This window comes from Lepisma saccharinum, chromosome 16 (genome assembly GCF_977018435.1).
Source record: "Lepisma saccharinum chromosome 16, izLepSacc3.1, whole genome shotgun sequence".
NCBI lineage: Eukaryota > Metazoa > Arthropoda > Insecta > Zygentoma > Lepismatidae > Lepisma > Lepisma saccharinum.
Window position 1 is genome coordinate 43,157,963 of NC_139244.1, and position 15,858 is coordinate 43,173,820.

Genomic DNA, 15,858 nt, shown 5'->3' on the forward strand with positions numbered 1-15,858 from the left:
AGAAAAACTCAGTTCATATAATACAAACTCCAAAAACATGTATTTTACTTCAGTTTTCCTTCTAATTCTCATGTCTGTCTAGATCAGAGGCACCCAAACATTTTTATGATCACGTGTACCATTGGTCTTAGTCCATATTACACTGTATATTTGATTAATAATAATGCATAATGTACTAAATTCAGTTTTGTATGTGCTTAGGTGGACCACATGAGAATCCATGTCAGGGTTGATTCATTGATTTTGTGTGTAAAGGCCACTTTATGCACAGTAAGGCTAATCATGACTGGACCTACAGTTTAAAGTGGGATCAAAACCTCCACTGGGTATTGAACCCAGGACTCCTTGATTACAACTTAACGTTGTTACCACTGTGTCTTCCAGGAGGCCCTGCAATGTTAGGGTGGATGTTGTGTGTGGGGCTGTAGTTTGGCAGGTCGTGATCTACATCCTTTGTCAGAGATGAAAAAGTTTCTAGCCAGACATTATTACAGACAAAAACATAGTGAAAATTGACATAAGATCAGAAAGTGTAAAATTTCTTATCACTCTACATCAACAAACTGTTGTATTGAATTTATTTACCTTTGAACCAATGTTAAACTAATATAACCATGTTTTTATCTGTCTTGCTATAATCCCTTTCAATAGGGCCGAGCAAGTGCCAATACCATCTATTGGTATCAGAAATTATCAGTTTAAATTTAATCATCAATACTTTTCCAGATGCTGGGTGTCTCACAGAGTCTCCAAAAATGCTTTACTTCTCTTTCATGTAGTCTAAATACCCTGGATGTAATTTTAATAAATTTACAACAGTATTTTTGGGAGAAAGGATTGTTTGATTAATTGATTATTTCCTGTGAAATTGCACATTATTATGACCACCTCCTACATTTGATGTCGGCAGTGCATAGCCCATGAAATACATCACGTGCCGTGAACTAGCGTGGTGTGTATGTAAGGTGCCTGATAGGACTTCTGCACATACATATCACTAGCTGATTTATCCGAGTTGCAAACAAAGGGATGATTATCGGTTTCTATCCAAGGGTGGCAGCATTTCTGAAATGCTGCTGTGGTGAAAGTGTATCATGAGAGGACAAGCGGCATCATTGTGAATAACCAATGTGGAAATGCGGTGCGCCATGTGCCATTGATGTGAGAGGTGAGTGTTTGCTACGAAGGTGCGTGAGGGCCGGCCAACATGCCACAGTGGAGCAGCTCACTGTCAAAATGAACCAGGAGGCTACGAGATGTGTGTCAAGGAACCTGCTGCGTACAGGACTCCAATGCAAATGGATGATCACTGCACCTATGCAAATGGAGGTGCATTGGTGGAAAAGGCTTGAATTTGCACGGCAGTATCGGAATTGAAACTCCACTGATTGACGAAGGGTTGCCTTCTCTGACAAGTCCCATTTTATGCTTCATCAAATGGATGAACATAGGTATATCAGGCGAGAAACTGCGGAGAACAAACACCCTGCAAATACTGCTGGAAGAACGCAAGCTTGTGATGGCAGTGTTATGGTCTGGGGAATGTTTTCGTGACATTCTCTGGGAGCACTCATCATGTGGAAAGTACTCTCAATCTATTTGGTTATGAATCACATGCTGATTTTCTTTCCTGGTGTGGATGAGATCTTCCAGCAAGACAATGTGACATGTCTATGGCCAGAAATGTCGGACGGTGGTTGGAAGAGCACGACCAAGACTTTCAAGTATTTCCCTGACCCCCTAATTCCCCACATTAGAACCCAATAGAGCATCTGTGGGACTACTTCTTCATGTTTGCTCTATGGATCCTCCACCATGCACCCTCCAGCAGCTGTAGGGTGCACTGCAGGCAGCATGGCTCCAGATACCTTTTGAATATTAGCTGGTGGTCATAATAACGTGACTCGACTGTGCAATAGTATAGCTCAAATGGAAAATATGTAGTAAAATTTATAAATATATATTCTGAACTAGCTTGAATTTCAATATTGATGATTTTTCAATTACTGATTAGATGTAGCAGGTGTTCAATTTTTTAAAAAAAAAAACGCTACTTTTTCAGGTCTTTTGAGTTTAATGACTTGAGAATAGATGAAGCATTGAGACTGTATTTGGAAACATTCAGGCTTCCAGGGGAGGCTCCACTCATCTCTCTGCTGTTGGAGCAATTTGCTGATCACTGGCACGTAAGTGATTTGTCTTACTCTTTTTCACCTCGCTATTAATCATTGAAATAGGAAATGAAAGGATCAAATATTATTTTTCTCAAAAATTGCAGCTTTATTAATGATTTGTGATTGTCACATTCCTGCAGGGATATATTCTGCAGAGAAGTGGTGACTGATAGATTGTACGTATTTATTGAAGCATGTTAATATCACATCTCATTCCTAGATGCAATCAGGATTCACAGTTGTGAATTCTCTAGGAAGCCACGGGCACCTCTTTGTTTGTGTACAACTTTTCATATTTAAATCTTTCAAAATTGTCAGGAAGCTGATTGCAAGAGCTAGTCTGTGACAATGATAAGCTAGGGATACGACATATTATTAGTACTATATCGGTATTCACTGATATGGGCACATCTGTGTATAGTTTTATTGAATTATTGGTAAATGTGCATTCAGAGTGAATTTTGTTCATGAACATGAAAATTAACAGTGTAAATATTCAAACAATGAACATAAAACATTAATGAACTTAGTCATGTTGTTTCATATTCATGTGGAAGGTCAATTTGAAGTTGTTTTACACAAAATGGTACCTTCAACCTTAAAACCTACCTACTTCCTCACAAAGTAATCTCTTCCCTCTTCTATTTTGAGATTTCTTTTTGCTTTAGCGAAGAATGTCACAGATTTAGCATACAAGGAATTAAAATCACATAATCGATTTGGTGTGTGTTATCAGTGAACTTTCAATAGTCATTGTGTACAGCATGTTAATATACCATTGCAGCCAAATTCTCAACAAAACAAAGCTAGTGTGAGCCCCAAAGGACACCCAGTTTTATTGCAGTGGGTTTTGATCTGGCAGAACTCGGACTTTTAGAATATTTTTGAAACTATAAAAAGAATTAGGAATTACGTACACCATAATTAATTTAGTGTTGAAATTTGGGAAGTACTGTACATCATGGAAAGCCTAGTTGATTTTTTTTCTGTTACATACCCACAGTTTTACTAGAACAAGATTTACTTTGTTTGGTTATGATTCTAGAGAACTCATGCTCCCTTCTTCAGATATTTATTAATGTTGTTTCAACTGCAGTTTCTAGTGTCATTTGTAGAGACTGTATTTTAAAGGGAAGTCCTTTTTTTATTTTTCAACATGGACCATGCAATAAATATCAACAGTGTTGATAATTATCTTCCACCAAGACGATTACATGGTTTTGACTTCCCTTTTTTTAGTGGACATTCCCTTTTCAAAATATGTTTCTTTCTGGTCCCTTTGTTGACTAGTTTTTGAGCCTACATTTCTTTTTCCCCCTATTTTTTAAAAAAATCTTCCTTGGTCCCTTTAATGACAAGATATCAAATATTTTGTAGGACTGTTTTTTTGCCTGAATAAAACCTTCAACAATTGTCTATTTGGTGCAGTTTAGAGGAAAGAAAGAACAAGCACCTTCTACCTTACCTTGGAAGTACATTGCAGCGATTGTTGAAACAATGTGATCTGCGCCTGTGCAGCAACAAATGTATTGTAAGCGGTATGCCTGTTGGGTTGAAAGTGTACTTATCTTGTATTTAGACATTTATTGTCAAGTTTCTTAGAATAGTTCTAATTTAACTGTGTGACAGTGACGACAGTATTGAGTGACAGTGAAATGAAGAATCCAGGTAAAAGTGGCAGCAATCTATGGAATGTGGTAAGCTGTTGCAAGGAAGTTTTCATTGAAACAGATGGTATGATATTCGCTGTACTTTTAACTTCAAAAAATTGATATGAAAAAGGACTATAGTTTATTTTTGCACTCCACTAAAAATACTATACTGCTGGACAAAAAAAAACGGACACCTTAATATTTGACATCTGATTTGCAATGTATTACAGAATGTTTGGCAGATCATGTAGTACGTACCATATGCACTATTCATAGATCCGGACTTTGTTTATGCATTCGTACTTAATTCCGTTTCTGCAACATTTACTTAGCCTTCGAATCAGAATTTATGCGTTATCACAAAAAATGCAAGTGTCCGGTTTATTTTGTCCAGCAGTATATTTTAAATTAAAGCACAATGTATACCATTCATATATAAGAAGGGATACATTAATATGAAATTTAAAATAGTATTTTTAGTGGAGTGCAAGAAAACTATAGTCCTTCCCCCCTTTTTTTGGCAATAATTTTCCCTATTTTTGTCCTTTTTAGAGGAAAGTTTTTCGCTTTAAAGTCTGGTCTCTAGTCATTTGTTTCTAAATTCTGAACTCACAAATAATTAAGTATTTCAGTGCTGTACAGTTAGTATTAAAATTTTAATTTCCCACTAATGACCAATTGCATCTAAAATTATTTTCACATCTTAATACTTTTGTTTTTACTCTCACATAAATTAATACGTCAACTGAATTTTTATTTTATATTACTACTAACATAAAATTGATGAAGAGATTTTTCTCGGGATATAAGCCACGTCAGTTCCAGATATGCTTCCGAGCTCTCAAGAGATAAGATCACTCCCATCTTCAGGGATGGGAGACTTATCTGGAACTGACCTAGCTATCCCATGAGAATTTCTACATCATTCAATGTCAGAAAACTTCAAGAATTATATATGATTCTCTGTATTAATGTATTTCCTCACATCTCTTTTTCCTTAGTAATTTATTTGCATTAATATTATTGTAAAGAAATATTGTATGCTAATGAGGGAGTAAGAAATCTCCTCAAACTAAAGGTGGTTTTGTGCTTGTAAAACTGTAGTTATAGAACAGAAAATTTGTGATGCAAATATTTGTATTTGCATTTTGTGTTTTTTTTCTTTTTGGCATCCCATTTCGGTCACTTTTGGCTAATCGTGAATGAGGAATGTTGATCATCTGAAATGGATGCATACGGGTGGACACTCACAAAGTGTGCCAAGGTCGAGGCTAGAACTCGGAACCTTTGGTGGTCAGATGAGTAAGCCATTGAACAGGCTGAGTCACCCAGGTGGCTATATAACTTAAGGAAAATATAAAATAAACTTCATTCATAAAATATGACCGACACACATCTTAGCATAAACCACTACCACTATTACCATTATACCATATTGAAACACTGTGCTGTCTTCTCTCCAATATAATTTGCAATGCCTTCCAATTTACTTTGCAGAAATGCAATGCGGAGCCCTTTGCGAATGCTGATTCAGCCTTTACTTTGGCGTATGCAGTCATAATGCTGAATGTGGATCAACACAATTACAACGTGAAGAGGCAGAACAATCCAATGACAGTGGAGGACTTCAAGAAGAACTTGAAGGGAGTGAATGGAGGCCAGGATTTTGACCAGGACATGCTGGATGAAATGTACACAGCAATTAAGTAAGTGGATAATGTGTAGAGTCCAAAACAAAATCAATCACAGGAATATTATAGTTACTGGTAGTTGTAGATATACAGCAGAACCCCAATTTTATGTTTCCGCATTAAACATTCAAACTTGATGGTCCCAACATAGCAAAATGTTATAAAACTTTCCTTGATTTCACATTTTCCCAGATTTTAAGTTTTTTCACCATGGTCCCCTGAAAAACGTAAAATCGAGGTTTCACTGTATATATTAGAAGGAAATAGGAAACACTCATCAGCCAGTGGAAACGTTTAAATTTTCCCAAGCCCCATCTTCAGATGCAGGTAAAAAATAATAATGGGAATGGAATTAAGTGTTGGACCTGCAAGTGGAGATGAAGTTGTCACAAGAAACATGGTTCTCTGCCAGGCATTTTGAAAATTGTGAGTGGTATGTGTATGTTAAGCCTTACAATATGGAGCAGTTTTCCCAGTACAGTATTTCTGCCAAGTACAGAGCTGTTTTCCTGAAAATTTTGAAATTCTGTACTTTTGTAAAGGAATTATTATATCTCATTAACTACCAATTGCGGTGTTACGAGTTGTATCTCGTTTTGTTCAGTACAGACCTGTCTATAAGTCTGTACTACTAAAGGTAAAAAAAGGTAAAGTGCTCCCCTGTGCTTAGCACCATGCCATGAAGGCGTATAGGGGGTGTGGGGGTAAAGCCCCACACTTTCTTTATCCGGTCGTGAGTGGGGTGATGTGATCAGCATCATGCCCCTGACTGCCTTTACCCCCCAGGTACCCATGTCATTCGACAGTTTCCGGATTTGAACCGGCCGGGGATCGAACCCGGGACATTTAGCATGATAGTCGGACGCGTTACCGACTGAGCCACCACGGCCACACACAAGTCTGTACTACTAGAGAACAATTTTGTTCCATCAGCTTGAATAACAATAGGAACAAATAAAACTATTTTTTAAATGAAATTTGAAATCCCCCCAGTGGAGGCTGCGCCAGGGAAGAAGAATTGAAAATAGTTTCATTGTATTGAGGTACAAGATTGCACAAAGAATTGCACGTTTATATCTATTGACAATGTGGTTATTATTAATACCTCGTTTTGTTCAGTAAAGGCCAGGCTACAAGCACATGATACTCGAGAACCATGGAGGGATGGGAGGGTTGAAAAGGGTGCATGTTTGTTGTGTTGTATATGGGCCACTCTCCTACACAAAAATATGCACCTCTTCTGAAAAGGGACAGACACAAAACGATTTTGAATATGAGGCAAAAGATAACCGGTACGCAAAATTACATTCTTTTTTATAACTTGACCCCAGTAGGCAGCTGCTTCAGGACACCACCTTTCTCCTCCTAGCAGGTATTCTATGCCTGATAGCAGGGATCTATTTAGAGATTCATGGTACACTCTGCACACCTCATGTTTGTTCTCTGCCTCCCTTCCTCATTCAGGGCATCTATCAGTCAAGAAAAAGTAAATAAATCAGTCAAGAAGTCAATAAAAAGTCAAGAAATTATTAGAGCTGAGCCGATTCCACCATTTCCCGATACTGATACCATGACCGATACCCACCGATATCTATGCCGATACCGATGCTTGTATAATTCCAGTACAAAATAACAAAGGCTAGTTACCGAGTCATACTAACTCGTACATCACTAGGCACGTATTTAGAATTATATAATTTGGGGTGCCAGTCCTTGCAAAGTGTCTCAGAAATATAATAATAAAATTGTTTCTACAGGGTGGCTACTCACCGGGAATTGTGCGTGAATTATTGGCTCCGGGAATTATGCGTGAATTCTGCTTGAATCTTTCTTCGTAGACGTGAAAAATTGCAACTTTTAATAATCCAAATCCTATTGAATTTATACATATTGATAAATGCCCTGAGGCGAGATTTTCACAGTTGAGTTTTTATTTTTATCGAGGAAGGAAAATATTGTTGTGTGAAAAATAAAACAGAAATCTCTCGATCTGTTTACTTTGTTACTGTTCTTTGTACGGCGATCTGACGAGACAGAAAATTATTGCAAGATAAGATTTCTTGAAGATGATTAGGTAGATTTGAGTTTGAAATTCTTACACAGTCAAGTTTTTTGCAGATAGAATATATACCATAACATTTGTGTGACTTGTGTTTGTAGATGTATTTCAAGTCTGAGTATGTGAAATGGCAAATGTAAACTAAGGACCTCAAATTAAATGTTTTAAATATACCTTTTAATTAAATTAGAATGTTTGGATACATTGGAATCACACAGACACTTCATATTGTTACTATATTTGTGTGTGCATATCAGTGACAGAATCACAGTAGGGCAGGGATGTATTGCCCCCCCCCCTCCCCCCAACAATGAATGGAAATCAATTCTAAGGAGGGCAAGGGGTCAAACAATGATGGCCAAGGGCACCTGCAGAGGGCACAGAAGGGCAATTATCTTCCTAGATTTCAAATTTTATGCAAATAAAAGTACATTTCATAAAATTTTCTCGCTCGCTTCACTTGCAATGCCTCCTTTTCTTAGTATTGTCAAGTTCAGAGCCATAGCTAGGGAGCAGCGGGAGTCGGCCGTGGCGCCTCGTGAAATTATTTGTGTCCTATTAAATCAATATTGTTTTCAGTTTGCAAAAAAAAATGGATTAAAAATGTCCTTGTTCGCTTCACTCGCAATATGATTGTTTTCTGTAATGCACTGTAAATTACCAGAGAGAGAAATAAGACTTCCCCTTAATGGATTTTGTCTTAAATGCATGCACAATTGTTGGCCGGAAAAGGAGCGTGCACATTTGAGAGACAATTTATATAATTTTTGCTGTTGGTTTGTTGTGAGGTGGATGAATTGATTATGTAATTAATATAAATAATAGACGTATATGCTGTACTGTGTAATTTGAATACATACAGAATTTAGTGTTGGCATGTATTTTCTTATTTTTACATCACTCCATTTTGAATATATGTAAAACATATATTGTACTTACATGAAAGTTATACATGTACAACAAGAATAATATTCGGAAGGCATTTATCATGCATTTTCTGCCAGTCAAAAATACAGTTTGTGTACTTGTTTTACATTATTAATTAATGTGAAATTGAACGTTTTTTTAAAAAAAATGTTTAAAATTGTTTGTTCCAACACACATGCTTTGACACTACCGCTACTACTACTAATAATAATATTAATAGTCATAATAATGTCATTATTATTATTATTATAATTTTTGTTACGTTTATCCTGGTACTCCCCCCCCCCCCCCAAACAAAAGTTCGTGGGTGCACCTCTGGTGCATGTGTGTGGGTGTTTAGAGGCGGTAATATGCAAGGTTGAAGTAGAAAAAGCATCTGCTTGTGGCCTTGAATTTTTTGAGAACTTGCCTCGAAAACCGGGAATTATACTTGAATTTTATCATAGTCCTATAGTAGCCACCCTGTTCTATTTAATACGTTAATATAATTATTTGTAATAATATGAAAATTATTAGTACTTAATTTCTCCTATGCGTGTGGAGTATTGTTGTATGTAACCACAGACTAAGACACGGAGGAAAGAGAACGTTAAAACTTATTTTGTTCTCTATCTTGACTAAAAAATATTGTTATTTCATAAATAGTAAAAAGACGCTATAAAATCAGAGATAAAACAGCAAATATTCATCATCTAGCTTACGTGTAGTTAAGACCGCTAAAATTTGTGTAAAAACAACAGTCATGGCAAGGAAATTTGTGTCACAAGAAGTAAAAAATTGAATATTTATTGAATAACAAAAAGAATGATGGTACGTCCATTTGATGAAAAGTAAAGTTCCTGATAAATATTTTATGTGCATTATTGTAAGTAGTGGTGTACACAAATCTTTATAGAGGGGCACCTCTGATGGTGTCGTCGTCGCCTTGTAATAAATAGATCGCGGGTTCGATACTCAGTGGAGGCACATAGTGGTTCGGGTCCCACTTTAAAATTTAGATCCAGTCCCTTTTTGATGGGATGGGATTAGTGATGAAATTGATGAATGTACAGTCCCAAACATCCATCCCCAGGCCGGGATTCGAACCCTGGTGTTGTAGCACGATGTGCTAACCACTCCGCTACGGGGGCTAGCTTTCGGCGGAAATAGAGAGTCATCATTGGCTGATACCGGCAGTCACACGAAGGACAGAAGTGAAGTGGATAAGTATAAATTGCTGATTCACCGTCGCGCTTGAAAGTAGATAAAACAAAGCTAATTTCACAGTGACCTTCATCCCTCTTTACCAAAGAACTTCGCAACTACCTGACCCGCCATTAGTGGAACGGGGGGTTAAAAACATCCACCTATCTTACCACCATGAGCTTCAAGCAAGAATTGGCAATGAATGGTTTATTTCCCACAGTGTCAACTAAGCTTTTCTATGACTTCATAGTCACGTTTGGGTTCAGCTCTCAATTACCCATGCCTTTGATCTTGTCATCTGCTTCCCAGAAGGGTGGGGTTTATGTTCCAGTGTTTCTAGGAAAATCTATGGAACTTCCTGTGCTGGTTTCCCAATCTGTCACAAGGAATGGTGAATGAACTTTTAAAAAGGACAAATGTTGAATCGAGCTGTTGTGTTTGCCCGCTCTTCTAGCCACTGAAAATCTTTGGTATCAGTAAAAAAAAAACAACCGATACTCACCAATGCCGATACACAAATCACAAATATATAGGGATGATCAACACAAGCCTCACATAAGATTATACTGACTGTGAGTCTAGATGTCAGAACATTCTAGTCTGCCAAATGCAGTACAGGATGCATTAATAGATAAAGCAAATGTAATTCTCTTGTTAAATACAGTTTCAGTTTTCATCTTTAGTAGCCTTTTCGTAGGGGTCAAAGTTAAGAAAAACTAAATAGAAGTCATGAAAAAGTAAAGAATTTTGGAATTTTTATTTTGGTAGACACCCTGTCATTGCACAATCTGCATCGTTGCCTCTCTGCTACCTTGATGGATAGAAGTAATACCGAGGCTGATAATTACTATTTACTAATTACTAACGATACACTTCAAGATCCATGTAGCAGAGGAAAAAGGGGGGGGGGAAATTCATAATTTGAGCCATAGTATGTTCCAAATGTCAAAAACTAGTCTTGGTACATATGCTGTACCATGTTGTATTTTGTGGAAATACCTGTTGGTGCAGCAAATGTACCAAGCTGTATTGTAAGCGTTAAGGTGTAATTTCAATATTTAGACTGAAAAGTTCTGTGTATGTTATTGTCTAGGAGTGAGGAGATAGTGATGCCGGCAGAGCAGACTGGGATCGTGAGGGAGAACTACCTGTGGAAGGTTCTGCTGAGGAGAGGAGCCAGCAAGGATGGAGTGTTCGTCCATGCACCCAATGGGCTGTTTGACCATGACCTCTTCTCCTTGATTTGGGGCCCGACCGTTGCTGCTCTCAGCTTTGTGTTCGACAAGAGCAACGATGCTCTCATCTACAAGAAAGCCATTTCGGGGTTTAGGTAAAGTTCCTCTTTATAAACATTTCCAACTAGTCAACAGTTTTGGTTAAGCAGTTAAAATTCCATAACTCCTACACAATTGAAGAGTAAAATTTTCTTGGCATTGGCATAGGTTTAAAGGTTTAAGACACACCTTCTCAGTCTCTACCATAGTGGATGTAATGTAATCTGCACCTTGCTCCAGCTGCCTTTACTCCCTCCCACCATTCAAAATGACACATTGAGATGATATAATAAATGCCAGACTTCCAAAACTCTTCAATTGTTTTGTATGTATCTTTTATTGGTGAATAGAATATAGTTGGACAGTACAACGTGGAAAGAAAGTTATTCTTCATGACTACTGAATGCACTAAAAGCAGCAGCTACATTATTTGTATGTGTCTTATTTCCTGCATTCGATAAACCTTTCTGTTCTTGTAGGAAGTGTGCCATGATATCAGCTCACTATGGAATGAGCAACGACTTTGACAACCTGGTGATTTCACTCTGCAAGTTCACTACTCTCCTTAGCTCGACAGAGGTACGTAAGTTGTTTGTACTGTAAATATAGCTTAAGTGCAGTAATGCAATAAACAACACATATTTTTATAGTGTTTACGGTAAACTGTTTGTGTAGATATTTAAGTGGCACTAAGAACGGTAGTGTGTATCATCTAAACACAATGTTTGATGTAACTGAAATACTGCAAAGTACCGTATTTACCCAGTATAATGCACACTTTTTTCCAAAAATTTGGCCCCAAAAACTGTGGTGCGTATTATGCACAGAATAATTTGGACAGCCAATATGAAACCATACAGAGCCTTCCTGATGGTGCAGTGGTAGCATACATCACCTTGTAATCAAGGGGTCCCATGTTCGATACCTGGTCAGGGACATCGGAACTTATTTTGTGGGTGGAGATTCCAATTTTATATACCCTATATTCCTAAATGTCACAAAGTTCATTAAATGCAAAATGATTTCCTGTTCTGCCAGATTCAACTTCAGAAATACGAGATTTGGAAGCACTTCAGGAAGTAACCTACTTCTTCTCTTATCGCAAATCTGTTCAGCAACACTGAACACACTAGTATAATCTGTACCATTTTAAATATCGGATTTTTGCCGATTCTGATACTGATGCCGATATGTCAATTTCTGCCGATTTTCATACATCTGTAATCGGCTTCAGCACATGATGATAATCATGAATGAAGGAATGATGTTCGTGCTTCCCCGGAAATCGAACATCTTGTTGTTAAGTTTTTTAATATTGGCAGTTTTACTACAATCGCTGCCTCTCAGGTAAATGATCAAAGAAAATGTTATTCTACTGTGCTTACCTCAAAAAAGACGTATTTTGTTCTGGTTCTTCCACTCTTGACCTGTGACCACCTTTTTGTAATCAAAATTTGACATAATAATGATACGACGTGGTGGTCGATGGATGCACTGTTTCGATGCACCGGGGCGATTCACCATAGATAACGGGCCAACACAACACCAAACTTCAACTGAAAAGTTCCAGACACAACGTTCGTAACTTGCATCTGCTTATACTTAACCTTCATATTCTCCCGCCAAAGAAGTTGCGGGCACGAGACATGCAGAGAAATGGAGGCCAGGAATTCGTCAAAGGACATATGGTTCCCCCACGGCACCTGTTTTGCAGAAATGTGTCTGGTAGTAACTATTTAGGAGCTGCAGGCAGTTATTTGAGTGCACAGAACTCTGCCCTCCTCCCTGGAGTATTGTTACAAGTGAGAGCACCTGTACAAAACCTTGTGGAACTCAAAACAGAAGTAGCAAATTCCTAGGGGAAAGGGTGGGGGGAGACAATTCATGTTCTACTTTATTTGAAGAGACCAAACTGCCATTCTAATCTGCTTAGGGATCTGTCAGTCACTTACTTCCTGTTCTTGCTGTTAGAAACTTGTGTCCAGGTTCATTTAACGAGTGCAAAATTATTTTCTCAAAATTTCTTCAGAATCAAAAAGAAGTTAGAAAAATATAGTCTCAATTTTTAGGGCACGACTATGGGGACAAAGAGACCATATTTCCCCCCCTCCTCATTGATGAGTGGGGGGGGCAAGTTCCCCCCCCCCTTTCCGACATCCCTGTACCCGGTGGAGGCACATAGTGGTTCAGACCCCACTTTAAACTGTAGGTCCAGTCCCAATTAGCCTTACTGTGTATAAAGTGGACTTAAAACACCAAATCAATCAATCAATGAAACCGTACAGGGCTATTCCATGTTTTTGTGACTTGCATTCATTTTTCATGTTTACGGAACCCTATCATGTTATATATCGTTGTAAAGCTTAAATTCTGCTTTTTCTGAATATGACAACAGTATTCCATTCAAGATTGTGACACTAATGTGCAATGTGGTTGAAATAAACTCATCACAAAATGAGGGAATGTTCTGATTGTTATGTACTTTAGATGAAAGAAAACCTAAGTAAAAAGAGAATAATAATTAAAATGTATTACTGGCCAAATAATATCATATGGAGAGTGTAAATGGAAGAAATATTGTGCTGCTAACTGCTAGTTTGAGGGTCCTGAATGTGCCTCGTATAAATGTTTTTTGTTTTTTTTTAGAAAAAGTAAAGATGGAATGAGCAAAACTATGTATAAAAGTTTACAGGCCATTTCCCACGATTTTTCACTTTGCAATGTAATGTTCTGTGACACCAAGAAAAGCAGTAGTGTTCTAGCGGAATTCGAGCATGCACCTCCCGTCACCAGCGGTATTTGTTGGGTGAGAAATAATAGAAAATAAACTTCTTGAGCACTGCAAATCCATAACGTAATTTTGATCTCGGTTTCTACTATTACAGAATAAATAAAGTGGTTAAAGAGTGAAAGCTTTGGGATGCTAAACACAGTGAAGGGGGAGTAAGGAGGTGCCGTGGGTTGGTGACTTATTGTTTACACAAGAGGATATTCTCGTCTGGGTGCGATCCGCGTTTGCGAGAGAGACAAAAGACAGACGATATATTCGGGAGTCGAATGGCTTCGTCTACGCGGCTGGTCCAGGGATACGTGCCTCCAGGTTACGTTGCCGAACAATAGGATAGGTTAACCTAACCTACTCACCCACTCTGGGCTTGATTGAACCTATGAAACTACTCTGCTGTGCAACCTGGACGCACCCATCCCCGTGCAGCTCTACGCTGTCCTCCAGTGACCATTAACATGGAGGATGTCCCCAGTAGACTAGCATCCATTCCGAGGAATGATTGCTGGTTTATCATAGGGACTTTCAGCCTAGTTATTCCGGAGCGAGAGGTACGCTTCCCGGACTTACCCGCCCAAATATGAATTGATAAATCAAGATCTTGGAAAGACACATTTAATATTCGGGGTATTGTTACATTTAACTATATACAAGCACTGCACAAACTTATAGGTTTGATTTTACATATGGAACCAACAAATGGGTAACAAAAACATGGTACTTACATATTCTGCATTCACCTTATCACACCTGGGCCTTGTTGCACACACTTGTCACTCCAACTATAAATGGGGAGATTTTCTGTGAATTTACACTAAAAATATATCGGTATCTTAAGATATATGGGTATTGTCTTGCAAATGAACTGTTTCAGGGAGCTATATCACAAAGGATGTGCCAATTAATTATGGATGTCTTTGGATACAAAGCATCATGGTATCCTGAAGGCTCATTGTCCTCACCATGTGGTTTTGAGAATTTCAGAATTTTCATGGATATTGGTTCCATGCACTTTAAGGCACTTCAAGTGCTGTAATTCGTCCATATTATACACTACAGGACTATTCCCAAGCACTTATTAGATATTTCACACAATGGTGACTCCATTGTCCTCTCTCCACTGGCCTACTCTGGCCCAAAACTTGGAGCGATGTTAACTGTACCAACTGTTAGCAAGAAGTGAAATCAAGATGGCTTCCTCTCATGTTAAAAGCTATCTCAGACTCATTGTCTGGTAGCCACGCCCATGAGGCCATCTGATTGGTTCACAGCACCTTGGGTTACTTGCCTTTATCAAGTACCTTGAGAAGCCCAATAGATGGCAGTCTAGTCAGGGCTAGTTCCACTGACTCTCACCAGATGGCTCTGGTGCTGTGAGACCGATTGTCTTTTGTCCAAAAACATCGATTTTTTTATGTTTTTGTGGTTTATTTGTACTAATAATTGTGACTTGCAGTTATTTTCAGGGAAAGCAAGTTAATTTGTGCTTGCACAAATATTATCCTGAAAATATCTGTATTAATAAAAAAATTGCATGAAAAGTAACATGTGCTCTCTGAATTCTATCTATCAACAAAAGGTTGTTTTTTTGATAACCAATGAATTTTGGTCTGGGGCTTATTATTTACTTAATATTTTGATGTTTTATCATACTTTTACTAATTAGGCCTAATTTCTGTTAATCTTAACCTATCTGGGAATGTCTATTCCTATTAATTCTACCTGAATTGAATTGGCCTTGTACTTTGGTTGGAGTGGAGTGCTGCCTGTATGTATTGGGGATGTATACCCAACCTTTGGTTGGTTATACATATCCCGGGCCCTCGGGAAAAGAAAAAGGATACGTGAAGCGGATCATTTTTCTTTACCCCTTACTACACTATACCCAAATACATACACAAAAATATTTATATACACACTGAATCGTTATGACCACGCTGGTCCGAAAAGAACATATACATGAAAGAAAAATAAATTTGCAATTATTCTTGCCTGTCACTTGGATATATGTTTGAGATATTGTTCTGTTCGATATATCGAACGATTTTCTAGACGGTATATACATGGTTAATATAACACACACTTAAAAGTTTTCAATAAATGATTTTAGT

General features: G+C 37.9%; 1 protein-coding gene across 3 annotated transcripts in view; it reads left to right on the top strand.

Annotated features, from left to right (window-relative positions):
• Positions 1-15,858, top strand: part of garz (Sec7 domain-containing protein garz) — a 116,953-nt gene that overhangs the window by 46,239 nt on the left and 54,856 nt on the right. For all 3 annotated transcript variants that reach the window (XM_083138083.1, XM_083138084.1, XM_083138085.1), the window contains exons 16-19: positions 2,063-2,186; positions 5,324-5,532; positions 10,782-11,018; positions 11,442-11,541. In XM_083138083.1, coding sequence (XP_082994209.1) covers positions 2,063-2,186; positions 5,324-5,532; positions 10,782-11,018; positions 11,442-11,541 — 670 coding nt within the window. The remainder of the gene's footprint in view (positions 1-2,062; positions 2,187-5,323; positions 5,533-10,781; positions 11,019-11,441; positions 11,542-15,858) is intronic.